Source organism: Amphiura filiformis, chromosome 9 (assembly GCF_039555335.1).
Source record: "Amphiura filiformis chromosome 9, Afil_fr2py, whole genome shotgun sequence".
NCBI classification, from domain to species: domain Eukaryota; kingdom Metazoa; phylum Echinodermata; class Ophiuroidea; order Amphilepidida; family Amphiuridae; genus Amphiura; species Amphiura filiformis.
Genome location: NC_092636.1, coordinates 19,464,889 through 19,485,728, shown reverse-complemented (window position 1 = coordinate 19,485,728; position 20,840 = coordinate 19,464,889). Strand labels below are relative to the sequence as shown.

Here is a 20,840-nt window from a genome sequence, read left to right as displayed (position 1 = left end):
AAAATAAGAAATATATATATTATACAAAATGAAAGAACCAAACATGCATGATACAAATCAAAATGCAGCAATGTTGAGCTCAAAATATAAATACAAAACTTACAGCAGACCAATTGCATTTTTGAATCCACCCAAACTCATTGAATTAAAATTGATACGAAGATTTGGAGGAAGATTGTTCCAAGCAACTGAAGATCTGTAAAGGAAAGTTTTCTTTCCAGAAGAGGTTTTCCATATTGGAACAACCAAACTGTTTTGAGACTGACCCCTTGTACATTTGGAATGTGTAGAATGAGTGAAAGTAAAATGAGATGAAAGATAATTAGGAGCAATTTGTGTAAGACATTTAAAAGTTAAAATAAGTAAATGATGCTCCCATCTACAGCCAAGTTTAACCCAGTCTAGGTCCCTCATCATATTGTCTACTGAAGTTCTAATGTCTGCAGAGAGCAAAACTCGGGCTAGCCTATTATGCAAAATTTGGAGCTCATTTTTGTGACAGGCACTGAAATTGGACCAAACAGAACTGCAGTAGTCAAAATGAGGAAAGACAAGGGCTTGCGACAGCATTTTGACAGTTTTCCATGGAAGGTATTGCTTTACTCTACTGAATAACTCCTATACGCTTGGATATGTTAGAAGATAAATAATTTACATGTTCATTCCATGATAGATGTGAATCAAAGGTAACTCCTAAATATTTAAACTTTTCCACTCTTTCAATTTGTTCATTTCCATAGACAAGAGAAACATTGTTAAACTTATGAAGAGCTTGTCTTGTTCCAAATAACATCAGTTTAGTTTTCTTTATGTTAAGAGTTAAATTGTTGGCCTGGAACCAATCAGCAATGTTATTCAGGTTAGCATTAAGATCATTTTGCAGAATATTGGGATCAGATGAACTAAGTAAAAGAGTTGTATCATCAGCATACATTACACACTTACAGTTAGAATTTACAGACTCAGGCAGAGAGTTAACAAATACAATGAATACTAACGGTCCCAAGATTGAACCTTGAGGAACACTGATACCAATTTCCTTAAAATCTGAAAGGGTAGAGTTTATATTTACTGCCTGAGATCTACCACTAAGATACGAGTGAAACCAATTAATTGCATTTCCTTTAATACCATATGATTTAAGTTTAGAAATAAGAAGGTCATGGTTCACCGTGTCAAATGCCTTCTTTAAATCTAAGAAAATTGAACCTGTAACTTTACCATTGTTTATATTATTGAGAATATGATCTGTTACATCTAAAAGAGCAGTATTAGTACTGTGATTCTTCCTAAAACCTGATTGACATGGATTCAAAATATTATTACATGTGAGATAATTATACAATTGATCATGTACAGCACGTTCCAAAATCTTTGAAATACATGGAAGAACTGAAATGGGCCTAAAGTTGCTGACATCATTTTTATCACCACTCTTGAATATAGGAGTAACCTTTGCTTTCTTCCATTCACTTGGGAAGGTAGATGTGAACATGGAAAGGTTACAAATATATGCAAGGGGGTGACAAATTACTGGTGCAGCTATCTTCAAGAGTTTAATACTGAAGTTATCAATACCTGAAGACTTATTGTTTGCAAAGTTACAAATTTGATCAAAGATGAAATCTGGAGTTATGATATCAAATTGAAAATCTTCATACATGTAATCCTCAGTATTAGACAAAACATTATTACAATCATCATTATTAAACTTATCAGCCAACGTATTACCAATAGAAGTAAAATAACTATTAAACTGATTGGCTGTTTCAGCATCATTACAAGTAAAACCATCCTTAGTCTGAACATTAGTAGCAGAAGACTTATTTTTAGGAATCAATTTCCTTATAGTACCCCATAATTTCTTTGAATCATTAATATTATTATTGATAGCATCATTGCAATAGTTCTTCTTTAATGTTTTATTAAGTTTATTTACATCATTTCTTAATTTTCTAGCCATTGCCCAATCATGAGGATTATTGGATTTATGTGCTTTTGAATAGTTAATGATCCCTATCTTTAGAAAGCTTTATATATTCACTTGTAATCCACTCAGGAAGTGATCCCTTTATCCTTTTTTCTTTCACAGGACAATGCAAATTGCAAATTTGGTCAAACATGTCTTGAAAACTTTTATAGGCATTGTCCACATCATTACACATTATAAGTATCTTATCCCAATTAGTTTTCTTAACTGTGTCAATAAATTTGTGCTCATTGAAGTTTTTAAAACATCTAGATTTTATGATCTTAGGAGGTACCTTTACTTTTTTATTTTTACGAATTAAGTATGTAAGAGAGTGATCAGAAAGTCCTAGGCTGTGAACACCAGATGAATATACCTTATCAGGTTTTGATACAAAAATTAAGTCTAGTTTAGATTTAGTTGTCTCGGTTATTCTAGTATAATCATTGATAAGCTGAAGCATATTACAATGTGAAGAAAGATTATTAATTTTACGTGAGTTAATTTTCTTACTTATGTCTAAATTAAAATCTCCTACTACAACAACATCATCATAAAGGGAGGTATTATTTTGAAAGATTGAATCCAACTTGTCCAAGTATTCAGCTTTAGAATCAGGTGGCCTATAAACAGTACCCAGAAGGATAGGCTTGGTATGAGGCAAATTTAGCTCTAATATACATGTACTGATATCCGCATTTATTCATATACATTGTTACCTGCATCCTTATTGTGAATGTGCACTGGGCATCATAATAAATCAAATTAATTAGCTCCCTGAAGCATTAAGTTGGTAATACAAAGGGCTATACCTTTCTTAAATTCTTACAAGCATAATCAGGCTCTTGTTTACATGTATGTCTTCCCAACTTCAGAGTATTTCGGATGTTACATTACGTTAACATGCATTTGCAATCTAATTTAATTGAGGGAAACATTTGTGACATTTCATTATTTTAGCATAAATATCAATCACTTTGAATCAGAAAACCTGTTGAAATTATTCAAATGATTCAAAATATGTACAAATACTTGTATAATTAAAGGCAGTGATTCGGATGTTACATGCTGTTAACATTTTACAAAGTTTGATGGTTGGAAGTTGAATTAACAAACATGAGATCATTATACAACAGGTATGTTGCCACCATGGACACTCAGAAATGTTTTAATGCAAGGCACAATCATTTATCATTTGCACATAATATAAAATATGCAAAAACTGATGTGTATTAAAACAACTAATAAATCTGTGTTAACAAATAATTCCCTTGAAATTTGTTCTGTTGTTAAGAGTATTTTTCTTATTGGTTAATTTGTTTCCATTGTTAATTTATAGTTTTATTGGACATAATGAAGCTGTATGAAGCTTAATTAAGTATTTCTCCTGCTTCATTTCTGGTATATGTGCATAGTGATATATATATAGGCCTAACACATGTACATGTACGTATATATTTTATGTTAAAATGATCACTTTTTTAAGAAAATGCTGATTTTTTTCAATTTTGAAATAAATGTTATGATAAAATTGCTACTTAATTATTTTCAATAAGTTTTAGATATATCATCTAGTGCTAAAATCTTATAAAGTTTTTGAAATTACAACTTCATTTTGGACTTGTTAACAAACAATAGGTAACATCCGAAACACATTTTAAATCAAAGTTTTTTTGCTAGTGTATGGAGAAATACTCAGTGTAAATTGCTTTTCAAATTTAAAATAAATTTCTTAGGAAATGCGTATATGTCTGTAATGAAATTAATTTGAAAGGAATGAACCAAAGTAATTATATTGCTTTTTATTTCATGTGTTGTGCATAGAGATAATAGATATTGTAGAGCTAACAACTTGTATTTTTTTCCACTAGCAAGGTTTTCAAAGGTGAAATGGAGTCAGCAATATTAGGAAAATGAGAATGTACATCATATTTACTAGAAATTCATATTCATTTAAGTGTATATTCTAAAATCTTCTTACAAAGCCCTGTCATTGGCCTCACTTTCCGTTAACATTTTGCCTTGTAACATCCGAAACAAACTTGACATGTTAACGGTTTGCACACTCAAAGAACAAACCTGGGTATGGTAAAAAATATTTCTACTATGGCCTTCCCGTGATTTCCAATCCATTTGACCCTTTCATTTCCCCTCAAATTAAATTTCTTCAATAATATGTCACTCTTTCTGTCTCGGATGTTACATTTGATTCGGATGTTACCATTGTTAACGGAAATGTTGTGTGGCCAACATTTTACTTAAAGTCAAAAGTAAGTAAAATCATTTTTCATTTAGATACTTGTTGTCATGTCTACTTCAACTTAATAATGAAAATTCAAAGCTGGTATTGTTCTTCACATAATTGTAAGACAATATGTATTCTTTCGGATGTTACAAAACTGTTAACGGAAAATGAGACCCATTTAAGTATTGCTTCACCATAATTTGAAAACATTCAACCGATACAAAATGTGCACTTGCAATTATTTATATTGCCCTGAGGCACACATTAAAAGTATTTGTGCATGTTTTACTTGATAAACATAGGGCCTGCACTTTGGCTCGACATTTGAAAGGGGTGTGAATTCATTTTTGGATACGCCCCTATTATAATTAGGTAATACTCGCACACATTCCCTATATGTATATACATGTACCACATGTAGTAAATCTGTCTGCTTTTACGGTCTGCATTGTGCCGTTCTTAAGCAAATAGTTAAACATGATTTCATCAAACATTATAACAATAGCTCTTTTACAGTGTGCAATCATCCCGGGCAATAATTGGGCAATAATAGAGGATGTGCGTGAAATTATTGATTGGCTCCATACAAAGGATTTGAACCGGTGTCCTTCACCGTAATCATGGCGCAATGCAGTGCATTCAATTAAAACGTTGTCGTCAACCTATTTGATCATATAGTGCATTTGTTATGTGTGTGAGACGAGCTGTCGCGGTAGATTGCAATAGCTTGTAATCATGGTTTTGTTGAATGAATTTGAGTACTCCGCCATATTTACAGTATGATACGTCATAATCTAGGTGATTATTTGCATTGGATGTCTTGAATACGCTGGCGAAGTTGTGTAATAATCGGATTAATGCTATAACAGTAGGTGAATACAAGTTTTGAATATATCGCGTTGCAAAGCCCCATTCAGTGATCCCAGCGAAAGTGGGAAAAAAATCAAATTGTTACTTTCATAAATTTTTTTTAATGAAAACCATGCGGGTTGTTGGTTTACAAATTATCCTCAGTTGAGCAAGCATGAATAATACGTTGATCGTAGTCCGAATAATCAGTCCCAGAACCAGTGGCGTGGCGTGGGTCATCTGATTGGGGCACCGACCATGATTGGGGGGCGCACCGGGTCTGATGGGGGCACAAGCCATTTTTGGCAATTTTCCTATGGGATTTTTAAAATTTTGCAATCGATTGGGAGTGCGGGCACGTGCCCCCCCATGCCCCTATGGCCTTACGTCAATGCCCAGAACAAAATATAAATTTCTGACATGATCGTGCTCTGGGTCTGAACTGTTTCCGTTTGAAATCTTGATGGCAAATTGGACAAAAGAAGAACATGGTTCTACTTGACCTCCTGAAACTTCCGGGCATTCCGGGGAGGGGTCAATCAAGGTCACATGGGGTCAAATTTTCAGAGTGCTCTAACTATGCCAAGTAATATATCAAAATACTCGTATGGTCATGAGGATTCCAAAAATGTATAGTTTGTTATGCGTCAGACCTTTCTACAGTACAACAGCAACTTTGTGACCTCTTTTGTTCGACAGAAAATTTATACGGGTTGGTGAACACGGGTTACGTAACACAATGTTGAAATTTTAGCCGGCAAACGCTTTTTATCAAAATAGCTCCAGAACTGGAAGACACGGGTCGTATATTGCTCCATTTATGTACCCTGACCACAGATAAGATATCAAACATTTGTGTAAAGCAACAAATAACGTGTAAAAGTTGAATTAAATGGGAAAAAAAGAAGCTTGAACATGTCCAAAGTTAGTAGCTCGGAAAATGAGAAAAATTGCATGTCACGAACACAAAAATGTTCATATCATCCAGCAAGAAAAAACGCCTGAATCAAAAATGGGTGTCATGTTATAGAATAACTAAAGTTAGCTTGCCTGAAAATTTCATCACTTTAGGTTGGGGTAGGCCTATATTTCTAGTCGCATATTGAACATGTTGAAATGTTTATCTTTGTGCGTGACTACTGTCACGCCATATATTGTATGGGCGATGTTTTTCCTGCAAAGAAACTTTCATTGTCAATTGTCCATTGTTGGTTATTTAACTTGAAAATAATACTCCCAACGTTCAAACAATTTTAAAATTCAGTTAATTCATTCCAGAAATAGAATACACGAGTGAGCCACTGAGTGGGAATAACATTGCTATTATTGTCACCGAATTAATTATATCTCTGGTATGGCTTAGTGGTAAATACATGTATTTGGAAGTTCGATCTTGGTTCGAACCCGCAAGCACCTCTCTTTGATTTTCGATTTGATTTTAACTCATATTTTTAAATCCTAGTTTTCATATTTTTATTAAAGCCATAATATACGATTTCGGGCAAATTTGAAAGTTTTGTTATTCCAAAAATTATAACAATTAGTAAATAACTGTCAGGAAGCTTTTCACGTTACATTTGAAGCAGAAGTAGCGAGATGAAAATGAAAAGAAAACACTTAATATCTTGACCGCTTAACTGTGGTGTTCTATGGGGGACTAGTCTTAATAAGTTAGTTGCTCTATCTAGACAACGAACTTGGCTGATTCCAATTAGGTGTAATCCGAGGTGTAAGTTGGACATTGTGTAAAAATTACAAATATGCCAAAATATTAGGTTTGAAATTCGTGCATCTCATGATTTAATATGTATGCATAAAAGCTCATAAAATATGTTGCCGATAGGGGAGGGGTCTAGTCCAATTAAAAAATCGTGAAAATCTGAGGTGACGTTCCTTTATTTGATAGGCCTATATATATATTCTTGAACTTTTAAAAATTACTTAAGTTTGACATGCTTTATTTGATTATTTCATATTGAAAGCTAATGAACTTAAATGCATTTTTTGTAAAAAAGATATGAACTCGAATGTAGGATTAGGCTTAAACATGCGTTTCTGTGGCATCCACATCTCTCATAACCACATTATCAAAATATTATTTTGTAATATTAATATTGGTATCTCAATTGTAAATTATTTGGCTTTGCATTGTTACTAATTTATTACAAAATGGTTTTTTTTCTATATCATGTTATTTATATGTATGTGTGTTGAGATGAAAATAAAACTGAACTGAACTGAAATAAATCATGAAAAAAGTGGGCCTTCAAGCTGACATTCATTAGGCCTATATTATTAAAGACAAAAGGGAAGGAAAAAGAAAAGAAAAACGAACTGAAAAATTCCACATAATCGATAAAATAACACGGGAATCGAACTCACAACCTTCCGCACTGCACACCTTCGCTCTGTCCACAAGCCATCGCAACTTGTTCGGGCAAAGGGTATTCTTTTGCTATCTTATTTCTCGTTCAACATGTTCAAGGATCTCACTCAACAACAATCTTTTCAAAACTGCTTGTACTTCAGTTAAATGAGATGATACTACCTTCTTTGGCGACTACAATATTTTGTTACACAATAGAGTATTTTTGCATTTATAAAATATATAACAATAAACAATTTTAATTGCTATATTAATCAATATAACATATAAAATAGACAGCGCCGGCTGGGATCCATTTAAGTGAAGCATCGTGACACTTGCAACGCGTGCGCTTACGACACGAGGACTCAAAGAACGCAACTTTTCAACCTACGACTAGGTTGTTCCACCGCTCATTTTCGCTGAAATTTTAATACAAGCTGTGGTTAATTAATGTTTATCACAACAGCAAAGCATTAGACCGGCGTTTCCTCAAAGCTGTAGATATAACCATTTTTGTTATCGTGACATGCATTTTCTCTCATTTTTTAGGCTACTTGGCGCACCAAAAGCATTCATTTTTCCACAATAATTCAACTTTTACACATTATTCTTTGCCTTATACTCATGTTTCATATCTTATCTATGGGCTCAATATGGAAATGAAGGGAGAAAGCGACTTCGTGTATTCCATTTTTTATGTTTTCTGAAAAACCGTATTTGCCACCTGATTTTCAACATTGCGTTACGTAACAGCAGAGGTCACGCCTGTAAAAATTATCGGAAGTGAGCTAAGTTGCTGTCGTACTGAATAGGGTGCTTGCACGGAAGATCATAAGTTCAAATCATCCTCCAGATACGCTCCAGAAGACATATGCAAATGCATGGAGTACAATACCAATCACCTGTAAACTGGTATAGATCAAAGTAAATCTGTGTACTCCATGCATTAGCATATCTTATGGAGCTTGTCTGGAGGATGATTTGAACTAATGACCATTCGTGCCAGCACTCTATTTGACATAACTTTAGAAATATTTGAATAGGGCAACATGAGTAAATAATAAGAAAACAAACATCACGCCCTCGATGCAACTCGCATGTGAGGCCATAAAAGATAACCTGATAACAAAAGCTTGACAATAGCTATCTATAATCCGTTTCGAGTCCCTTCATACACAGTCCCTGGTCCAATGCATATACTGTGTGTATTGTTCCCGGGTATAGTCAATGCAGTCAAGCAAACATGTATTACATTTTGAAAAGGCTATAGTGTATCACAGGCATGTATTGAATGGCCAGTCATACAGGAATTAATCAACTTGCAGTGACTGGTTCCTTTGTTACCACATGTCAGTCATCTATTGGTTTTTTGACCATCGTATCACAGTGATGGCCAATCACAGGCGAAGTAATCAAATAGCAGTGACTGTTGCCTTTGTTACCACATGTCAGTCATCTTGTGATTATTGGACCATGTAAACCTGCAAAAAACGAGCCAAAGTGCAGGCCCTATGACAATCACTTAGACCGTGTTTAAAATAGAGCAAGATTGTTAACGGAAAATGTAACGTCCGAAACATAATTTTCAAGTGCTCAAATTTTTTTCATGTTAGAAATTATTTAGGTAAATCTTGTATTTCTTGGATATTGTACTAATATGTGTTCATAAAATATTAAACAGAATACTCAGAGCTGATCTGGTTTTATTTTGCAAACAAAACATATTAGCCACTTTTGTTAGGTTGACAAATTTCCGTTAACAATTGGACATTTGGTCTGGTCACAAGTAAAGAAAGAAAACTGGGACAAATTTTGTTAAGCTATGGGAGATTAGCCTATGTCTACACTACATAAAAATGTAAAAAGTTATCATGAAATATGTCACATGTTTCTGCTGGGATCTCCCAAAGTGTCATTAAGCCTTTTGATACATGTTAAAAAAAACCAGAGCCGTATGGCAAAGCACATTGCACCTCCAGGGGTAAAAAGTGGAAAAGAACAAAACTGCATTTTCAACAAAATAATACCTTGTTCAGATTTTACACTTGTTTACACCAAAGTGTCTTGTTAGATTAAAGTGCCTTGGTAGCTCAGAGTGCAGGTTACAACCCACAATTTTGTGATCATTAGTTGAACGACCTAACCGTTAGGCCAGAGTTCCCTCAAGAAATAGACCATTTAATTGGCCACTGAGGAAGAGGCTAAGTCAATAAAGTTTTGGAGTAAAACTTGTTATTTGTATGAGGCATCTTTAGCTTAAAATTCAAAAGCTTAAGGTTTTGCACAAAAGGTAGAAAGCGTAACATACCTGTTTCTTGAGTACAAACTACAACCCTCGGACTACTACAAAGTACATCAGCAAATTTGCCATTATGGTTTATGGTCAAACAATTGTCAGTAGTACCCCCATCAGGTTCATCGTGGCCCCAATCTGAAATGAAATCAACAATTAATGCAAGAGTATTGCAATTTGTAGTGGGAATTCCAATTGAATGAGAGCAGCTTTCAATAGCATGAAGATTTTTTGCGTACACTGCGCGATGTACGCCAGCGTGTGCGATTGTGTGTGAGTAACGCGAAAGTGAATCCAACCATGCCAACGCACTTGTGATTGGTTAGCATTGTATCCAAGGTTGTGCCTTTGTGTTGTAGTTTGAAATATGTGATATACGATAGCGGTTGGACCGAGTACAGCTTTTGAAATTCCTACTATACTACACCCACATTTGTTCAATCTTTTGGGATTGACTGTCAAAGCTGCATCGATACTTGATGTAAATGTTGACATTTTTGCCCTACGTTTACTTTTTCATTCCAAGCTGCTACCCTGAAAAAAAAAAATGTGAATAACTTTGACAATCTTAAGGGCAGAGTAATGGGAGAGAACATGGACCTTTTCGAGCTTCATTATTTCTTAATTGTATGTCCAAAGTATATAAAACTATACATTTTTGGAAAGGAAATGAGTCAAGGAATCCCATGGTGACGTCAGATTTGTTCAAAAATCTCAAGTTTTTGAAAAAATCACAAAAATTCACTTTTTTACCCCCAATTTTTTTGTGACAACTTAGAAAAAAATCCGTTTGGAGTAAAAAAAATTCAGTTAGCTTTTCATGAAGAAGAGACATGAACTTAGGGAAGGTTTTTTTATTTTTTTGAAATTCGTCTCTTTTTGAAATATTGAAAAAAAACATCTGAAAAAAGCCATTTTGTCACTCTATTAAGCTAAAAATTGCACATAATGGTGTATATTTTTGTTTAAAACAAATATTTCGAAAAAATGAAAAAACCTTCCCTAGATTTTGATAAAGGATAGTGCAAAAATTTACCCTTTGCTTGCATATTTTTGAGTTATCTTGTCACAAAAATCGCATAATATTGTCAAAAGTGAACTCTCTTGAAATCGATGTTTTAGTAAAAAATGTCAAAATTATGCACAAAAGCGCCTTAAATTTTAAAGCGGTAAGACTTTCACACTTGTAAAAGCTGTATCTGGTGCATGGTCTAAATATGCATCTTTTTGCACCAATGAATCTATAATCTCTGCTCTCAGTGCGCCAAAAGTTCAAAATAATTAAAAAATCTAAGTGGCATTTTGACTGCAAATTTTTGTTTTGTTTACACCACATTTGCTGGCGTTAACAACATACCGAATGCGCCTTGACTGCGTTGCGCTTGGCGTCACCTTTGACGCGAATCACGTGGCGTAATCACAATATTTCGCATTCGCGCATTTCTGACTCATTATTTCCGCCAATTTACTAAGCTGTCTTGAGCCATGTGACTTTTTAGAGTTGAAAAGAGTGAAATAAATCAAGCAAAAATACAAATAAATATTAGCAAGTAGTATTTTATCAGTTTCAAGTGAAAGAATACATCTTAGTGTTGATAAATATCAAAAAATCTCAAATTCGGTCGTGGACGAATGTGTCTTCCATTACTCTGGCCTTAAGTAAAGCCAAACTTCTGTTGGTTACTTTTAATCCTAACACTCTTGAGGTGCCCTTTGTGTTGTGGAGGTGCCCTTTGTGTTGCCCCTGCTTAAGATGCACAGGTCTAGTCTGTGGTATCTCCTGGTTGTTACATGGATGGGTTACTGATCAATCATTATGAACAACCTGTATTGACTGGCTGATTCATTCATTTATCCACACAGTCCTTATTTTGTTCAAAAGGCTAATTTATGTGAAATTAATTCGTAGGCAACATTACAATTATCCCAACCCTTCTAACTTACCCCAAAACCTGTAAGTTCCTTCTAACTTATCCCAAAACATGTAAATTCTAACTTACCCCAAAACATGTAAGTTCCTTCTAACTTATGTACCTCAAAACCTGTAAATTCCAACTTACCCCAAAACATATAAGTTCCTTCTCGATAATCCCAAAACCAAGTTCCTTCTAGCTTACCCAAAAAAATGTAAGTTCCCTCTAACTTATCCCAAAACTGGTATGTTCCTTCTAACTTACTCCAAAACCTGTAAGTTCCTTCTAGCTTATCCCAAAATGTGTAAGTTCCTTCTAACTTACCCTCAAACCTGTAAGTTCCTTCTAACTTACCCCCAAAACCTTTAAGTTCCTTCTAACTTACCCTAAAAGCTTGAAGTTCCTTCTACTTAACCCAAAACCTGTAAGTTCCTTCTAACTTCATCCAAAACCTTTAAGTTCCTTCTAACTTACCCCAAAACCTATACATTCCTTCTCACTTACCCCAAAACCCTTCAGAACTTAATACTTTTCCATGCTGTGAATCAACACAGGTCCAATTTCCTTCTGAATCTTTATCGGTGCATCTCAGATAGATGCGGGAAACTCCCAAAAAAAATGAGCGTTGTATAAACTGCTGTTCACTATGACTTTCCACAAGTAACTGTATTGAGAACAGAATAGAGGGTTGGAAATAATATGATATAAGACTATACATAGCATGAAAAAGTGGGGAATATGGGAAGCTCCTTTACAGGAAATTTTGGTATTGGAGGAAATTTTTGGTATTTGGAGGAAGTTTAGGTTTTTAATGCATAACAATATAGTGAGCAATTTGATGTTTTTCCCGCTTGCTTCCAGGGAAATTAACATATTTTCACGCCCTGTTAAATATAGTGCACTACAAGCAAAACCCATTGGCAACTCTTCCTTCTTTAAGCTATTTAACAACACATACAAGACCTTTTAGCAGAGAAACACTCACCCTAAACATACTATTGTACAATAAAAACCTTCAGCAAACCAGGGACCTAGGGAGCCACATTCAGGTCCCACATAGATAAAATGTCATAGCACAATTAAGGCCGTGTAAAATTAATATTTTGGTTCTCGTCCCCTCCCTCCTCAATTTCTGGGATTTGTCAGATTTTTTTTTTTTTTTTAGATTTTTCAATTTTTTTAGACTTTGGAATGATTTATGAAATTTTCATACATATAAATAAGTTTATTAGAGAACAAGCATCACTTCCAAGTCTTTTTGTGGTACTCTAGGGGTTTATCCTCAGAATCTCACATTTGAAAAAAAAAAAAAAAAAAAAAAGGGCCTCATCGTTCCTCGAGAACTGTTGGAGAAGACCGAAAACTAAAAACAATGCTAATTTTACATTGGAAAAAAAAAAAAAAAAAAAAAAAACACCTCCCTCCCTCATCAATTCATGAAAATCCTCTGGACGAGAACCAAAACATTAATTTTATACGGCCTAATTATCAGCAAAAATATCGGGGTCTCCCCCGTCAGTCCAAAACACACCGTCAGTCCGAACCACCGTCCTTCCGAATTTTTAAGGTTAGGTTAAGGGTTAGAACCCTAAAAATTTGTACTGACGGTGGTTCGGACTGATGCTGTTTCGGACCGACGGGGTGTACTCAAAATATCAAACTACTTTCACTTCCAATGTCCTAACACATGCTTACTTGGATTTTTTTAAATGAAATTCACTTGTTTTTACTATCATTATTGAATCAAGTTATATGTCACAATTTACGTATACAGGAAACCATAGGAATTCATCTGGGAAATGTTCAAATTGTATAAAATTGAATCTTGTCAACCAGAAAAACTCGCTTTGGTTAGATGAAATCACCGACGTTGCGGCCAAAACCTTTGGCCTTCAGCTGGGTGAATGATCTAGGGTCATCCAAGGTCAATCGGTGAGGAAGTTGCTTGATGACCCGATCCCAACCATGTGACAGATTCACTCTAACGCCCCCGCTCCTGTTGAGCGATGGTTGTTCGGCTCGTACCCTTCTTTGACACCCCGTTCAAACCAACAAGGTTCCCGATCCTAGATGACAACGTCGTCTATGTCAAAACTGTGACCGCTGCCCTCAAGATGTTTGTAGACTGCCGAATCGTTGCCACTTGAAAGCTCAAGAGTAGAGGGGGGCGTTAGAGTGAATCTGTCACATGGTTGGGATCGGGTCATCAAGCAACTTCCTCACCGATTGACCTCGGATGACCCTAGATCATCCATCCACCCAGCTGAAGGCCAAAGGTTTTGGTCGCAACATTGGTGATTCCATCTAACCAAAGTGAGTTTTTCTGGTTGAAAAGATTCAATTTTATACAATTTCATAGGAATTAAGACACACCAGCAGTTAACTTACCATGTCTGCACTTAAGTTTTTGCATAATTGCATTGAATCATCAAATGCCAATTTCATATGATGGCGATAGTAACACTTTGTTCCATTATGTAGCCAATTAGGCTGGCACATCACAGATGAACTTGAACCTGGAATAAATTCATAAAAGTAAAAAAAAATAGTGATAATTGGCAAAAACCTGTCAAGAACAAGAGCAGCTGAAATAGAAAAATATGAACAATTGTAAAAACTAAATTTAAATTTTTTTTAAATTTCATGATTTGCAACAAATTATCATCATTTAGGCCTATAATAACTTTGATGTTATTTTATTGATATTTAAACTTTCTTATTATAGGCAGGTATTAAGCATAACTCTAGTGTTGTTTGCATTCAAATATTGAGACAAATAAAGCTGACACCCAAATGGCATGGGTTATATATAAAAGAGAGGCTTTGATTTTGATGTTCATGTAAGGACTGTCATTTCCACCTCATATGTATGATATTCTCAGTATGTGTAAAATAACCAAAATTTTAGTTAGATATCCGATGGTCATTAAATCATTTTACCTCGATCCACACAATTAAGTAGAGTCAGTCTGTTTTAGGGCCTAAATAACCCTCAAAATTCAGAGGAAGCTTAGAAAAATCTGGACAAATTGGGACTTTTTTTGAAAATTTTCAAACAATTTCTGTCAAGATCAACCCACTTCGGCCAAATTCTGGCTGTTTTTAATCTCATGTGGTAAATGTTTTGTATTTTAGTTTCAATATCTTGGTCAGTAAAACCTGTAGAACAGGGTTGTTGTTTCTTTTGTCACATCAGGGCAGAGTTTTACACAAAAGGTAAATAAATGTGACATACCTATATCTCGAGTACAAATTACAGACCTTGGATTGTTACAATCTGTATCTACGAATCTGACTCCAAAACTTGTGGCCGCCAGACAATTCTTAGAAGTACCCCCATCGGGTTCATCTTTACCCCAATCTGAAGTGAAATCAACAAAGAGTAAATTAGTAATGTATTCAACACAGCTAAATTTGTTGGAATCATTGGGATGGACTATTGATTAGAGGTTAACTGCGCATTGGTTACCGTAAAAGTAGAAATTTTTGCGAGGTTTTTTCTCGTGAATTTCGCGAGTGGACATAAAATCGCGAAAATAAAAACTCGCGAAAATAACCTTTTGCATTAGGTTTCTATTGTATCAATATCAAAACCGCGAAATTTAATTCTCGCACACTTGACAAAATCTTTAAAATCGCGAAAATATCTTCTCGCGAAAATATTGACTTTTACAGTATTTGGAGGGCATTGTGAAAAATCTAAACATTTTGTCTTTGGAACCGAGGAATATCCTGAGGTGCACAGCCCCAAGGAGTATTCCGAGGTCCAAAGCAAAATGTTTAGATTTTTCACAATGCCCGACATATTACTGATGCAAAGTTATTAACCTCATTCATAACCGTCACTTTCATCTCTTCACTTTACAAAATAACATTTTGCCTTTCCAAAAACCAATCAGGCTAAAACAGGATGACCCATGTTAAATGCGAATTTCCATCTGCGCAAATATGGTAGCGTGCAATCCAAATACATCGAGCAGCGCTCTCACAATTTGTTTGACGCACACATCACAGCGCGCGCCGAGGTTACTAATATTTATGCTGACGGCACTGAGGTCCACTGTCGAATATAGTAACCGTGTTCAGCGTTTGCGTTTTGGTAAATAAATAAAAATAAAAATGATTCGCATGTATCGTGTATATTAAGGTTATGAATGCTGTATTAATATTTGATAGCAAGAATAGCAAAAATATTTGGTTATCCGCCACCAACCTTGGGAAGTCGGCCTGTTAGTCGGATTTTTTTTTACTTACAAGTTTATGGATCTTGCGTTGTACATATCAAGGAAAATGGGAGTGAGGTTAATCTTCAAAATACCATGGACATTGTCATCACACAAATCATTCTAAACACCCTGTATTGACTTGTGTTGGATGGTTACTCACTTCAATATTTTTATAGGTAGCATTTGAATGTTAGTAACCAGCTGATTCATTTGTTTATCCTTACAATATGCCTAATTTGCTCAAAAAAAGGCTAATCTATAGGTAAAATTAATCACAATGGCTCAGCGATCTAGTGTAATTCAGCTTAAGTTCCATTTATAACTTACCCCAATACCCTGAAGAACTTAATACTGTTCCATTATCAATGTTGGAGTAATGCTGTGAATCAACACAGGTCCAATTTCCTTCTGAATCTTTATCAGTGCATCTCTGAAGGAAGTGTGACAGATTCTTATTGGCAACGATGCTTTTTATGAACTGCTGTTCACTAAAACTTTCTATAAGCAACTGTATTATGAACAGGAGGGTTTAGAAAAAATATGATTTATAGGTTAATAATTGTGTACCATAAAAACTCAATAGTTAGCATATGTGCTTACTATCGAGTGCTTTTAAGAAGTACTACACCCATTGCATTTTTTTTGCGTTCTTTAGCATTTTGCTTGAAGAAATGAGAAAAAATTGGACAAAGTGGTATGCAAAATGAAGGGCAAATCTTCTCATTCTAATGGTGGCATGCTTTTAAAGGTAGAAGTCAAAAAGTGGTACATCAGTGATTTGTTTGCTCTGATTGGTTCTCACAATCTAATTTATCAGAGTAAATGAATTATATAGATAGAGCATTGGACAAAACCCATCAGCACCTAGTCACTGTATAAACCAAGACCTTGGGGAGCTAGGATAAGGTCCCCAATGGATAAGGTATCATATCACAATGTGTCAATTTGGCAGTAAAACTACTTTCACTTCTAATTTCTAATGAATGTTTACTTGGAAATTAATAATTTTAATATAGTTTACAAAATAATGTAAATGAAATTCTCCTGTTTCAGTTTTGTTTTTTACTATAATTATTAGCTAAAGTTATTTATTTACATAAAAAAATGCAGTTTTTAATCCAGTGATTAATCCATATTTGTGACCCAATCTGATCCACTCAGGAAAGTTTTCAATTGAGTTACTACCATTAATTACTAACTTGCTCAGTACCTAAATCGTGCTCACACACTGTCTAGGTTTGAGACTAGGTGAAAATTAGCGATATATAAATTGAAATATGTATACATAAAACCATATGAATTAAGACATACACCAGCTGTCAAAACTTACTATTTTTGCACCCAAGCTGTTGCATTTTTGCATTGCATCATCAAACACCAATTTCGATCCATGGATATAGTAACACTTGGTTCCATTCTGAACCCAATTAGGCGGGCACATCCCAGATGAACTTGAATCTGAAAAGTCAAAAATATAATGGTTGAAGCTATAAAAACTATTGCAAAAAGCTCTTTTGAGAACAAGTGCAAAGGGATCAGACAAAATGGACACATATGTATACAGTATTGGTAAATTGTGTTTTACAAGTCCATAATTTTTACACGTTTCATCTTCTGATCTGAACATACACTGGTGATGAGATTATGAGCATTGTTAGATCGGCGCATTACTGATGAAGTCTTCCAATCAGAAGATGGGGCACATATGTTTAATTTGACATACTAATACACCGGCGTGTCCAGGATCTTTTTCTGCGAGGGCTCGGAGGGGCTTTCAGATTTATGCGGGGGCTCAATGGCTAAAATCGCAAAAAGCGGCTGATTTTACATGTTTTTTAACAAAGTCTTGGGGCTTCAGCACCCAAAGTGCCCCCCCCCCTCCCCCCCGGACACGCCACTGTAATATGGCAGAAAAACAATGTATGTTCATTAACCCTAACGCCCGAAGGGCTTTTTGGCAACTGGAAGGAAAAGAACCTCGGATATGGTGCTGATAGACTGATTGAACATATTATCCTGCATTACAGTATCATCATCTCATTCGCTGAACAAGTACCCAGGGGCACAATATGAAATGGATATAGGTGTAGGGCTGGCACTTTCGCACTAAGGGATTCGGTGAGAGCAAAGTGTAAAAAATATGGGGTCATTGGGTGAGAGCATGATTTTTGGCATTTGGAGAGATCAAAATGTAAAATATATGGGATCATTGGGTGAGAACATGACCTTTTTTTAAATGGAACCAATAGAAACAGCACCACAGAAACCAGAAATTTCTAGTTCTAAATGGCTTTAAATATCTTTTTTTTCTCTTCAAAATAAGTAACAAAATGAGTGATAAATGAAAGTTGCTCTTCAAATTGAAAAATAAGGGTCTTTAGGTGACAGATCAAATTGAAAAATAGGGGGTCTTCAGGTGACAAAACATGGGTTCGTAAAAAAAGGGGTCTTTGGGTGACAGCGACGCTGAAAAAGGGGGTCTTTTAACAGCCCTACATACTCCTCACCGCCAAAGTGGGAGTGCCCCCCCCCCCGGGACGAGTACTGTGTATACCTTGGTGTGACCTGTATCTCTTTACACCATAAAAGGACACTACATCAGCAAGATTACAAGCCCAGGACTACTATAATAGACCCTATTGAATACTACGTCACTCATCATCATTCAACGTGGCTGTGCACTATAGACATGATACACATTGTTTCTTTCAGGGAATTGAGATTTTTTGGTTTTACATGTACTTTTTAAAATGTTACTTCGAAATACAAGCAAAGAAAATCCAGATTTGTAAAGCCAACTGCATTTTTTATGGATTTTATTTCACATTTCACTTGTGATGACCACAATTTAAAAGGAAAGTTAACCTATTTTTGAATTTGCAGGGCACACATTTTGCATAGTGTGCATTTTTAATGTACAGATACACCAAGTCACTTATCTGCATACATGGCACAACCTACTTTAATTTGAATCAAATTCACATAAAAGGATACACTCGGATACATTTATGCTGTACGCTGGCAAAGTTACGTAATTAATCGGATTAATTACCATAGCAATAGGTCAAAAAAATTTTGAACATACCGCACTGCACTACAAGCAGGTTGAACTAACCTGTGTATGTTTGCAATCATAGATTGCATACAATACTGGTCTTTTCAAAGATACTAATCTTACAGGTGCAAGTGATCAGCATGATATGGTTCAATGCAGAGTATCATGTGAACATATCAGTGCAGCGCGGTATATTCAAAAATTGTTTTGACCTATTGCTATGGTAGTTAATCCGATTATTACGTAACTTTGCCAGCGTATATAGAAGATGATCCATAATCTATTGATACCATCTATGTATCCATAGCAACAAAAGGAGCATGCACTTGGTTGATTTTGTGACTTTAATTAAATAAATTTAAGAGCTGTATAGCACTTAGCATCTTAAAATGAATATAACTAATTACACTAAGAGCTTCCAATAGGCATATCCACTAAACAAGTTGTCATAGCAACTAATTATGGATGACTTCAAATAATTTATAAGCTTAGAAAAACAAAAGGCACATCTAGGAAGGTCTGGAACATTAAAGCCATAATGTACAATTTTCATCAAATTTTAACTTTGTTATTCTCTACTCAAAATGCTGAAATAATATTAACAATAACTTCCACAGGACAGGTTTCTTGTGTATTTTAAACCGAAATAACAAGGCAAAGTAGAAAAAAAACCCACTGATGACTACTTTCACCATTTAACATGGAGTTCAATATGGGGACATAATGTTTGGTGTTTTTTTGGAAAAAATCTACATCTTCAATAAGAAAGGTCAAAATTTTCATATGATGGACAGTTTTTCATCCCAACTACATACACTTTGAGTGCATATCCCAAATTTCAAAAAATTAATGATGTGTGGACTTGGTGGAGTGCAAAGCGTGAGCTGAAATGGTTCAGAGGCTCACCTTGTACCCCTCATGGTGGGATCCAGTGACGTACCGGAGTAACCAAAAAATAGCAAATTCAGTGCTAAAATGGTCCAAATCGATGTCATAAAATCAGGCCAAATGAAAAAGATCACAATACAACTTTTGGCCAATTTCGAGCCAGTGGAGCAAAACAGTCAGCTCCTGAGCAGGGTCCCAGGGGCCAGAGCCCCTGGCTCATGAGTTTTAGGCTTTGAGGTATCAATAGAGCTGCCCAGGCATTCATCTTTATGATTTACATAACCTAAATAAAAAGGATGAAATTATAGCTCTGATTTTTAAGAAAGTTCGAGATTAAAATCAAATTTCCTTGGGGCCGTCTTGCTGATCTGCTCTCAGAATGGGTTAACTGGGATTTGGCATTTTGCTAAATGGGTCAAAGGGGGTAAAATTTAGGTCTATAGACCAAAAGCAAGATGCAAATCGCAAATTTTGTGCCAATATTTCTGTCGACTGCATGAGCAGGGGAGGGGAACTTGCCACCATACGCCAGGACGATACACCATTGGTGCTGATGAAGCATTGCAGAGGGGTGATGGGATGCACACAAACTATGTCAATCTTAGTAATAAAGAAAACAGATGCACCTATCATGGATCACATCACCTAGATGCACCTGGCCCTAACATCATTATAGGCCCAGGGCCCATGACCAACTTATTGTGGTTGATTGTAGTTTTTACCCCTCACATGATGTGAGAGACAATAATTATACTCTCTCCCCTCTTCCACCGCTCTCCCCTCTTTCCCCCTCTCCCTTTCTTTCTCCCTCTTCCTTTATCTTTTCTTTTAGGGATTGCTAGGGGATGTTGCACCCCTACATTCCCCATGGCAACTAACTTTTCCATGTTATTGACCCTTTTGTTGAGATATCCATGACCCAAATTTAAAATTGCATTACGTTGCCATGACTTTTACCTCTATTTATGAATCAACAACTTTTCCAGGCTCTATGGGAACAATGTTAAAATATGCAACAAATATACTGACAAATT

General features: G+C 35.4%; 1 protein-coding gene across 1 annotated transcript in view; it reads right to left on the bottom strand.

Moving 5' to 3' along the window:
• Positions 1-20,840, bottom strand: part of LOC140160725 (uncharacterized) — an 84,866-nt gene that overhangs the window by 50,686 nt on the left and 13,340 nt on the right. The window contains exons 7-12 of the mRNA XM_072184025.1: positions 17,194-17,321; positions 16,191-16,371; positions 14,873-14,998; positions 14,026-14,153; positions 12,142-12,301; positions 9,740-9,862 (exon numbers count right to left, since the gene is read on the bottom strand). Coding sequence (XP_072040126.1) covers positions 9,740-9,862; positions 12,142-12,301; positions 14,026-14,153; positions 14,873-14,998; positions 16,191-16,371; positions 17,194-17,321 — 846 coding nt within the window. The remainder of the gene's footprint in view (positions 1-9,739; positions 9,863-12,141; positions 12,302-14,025; positions 14,154-14,872; positions 14,999-16,190; positions 16,372-17,193; positions 17,322-20,840) is intronic.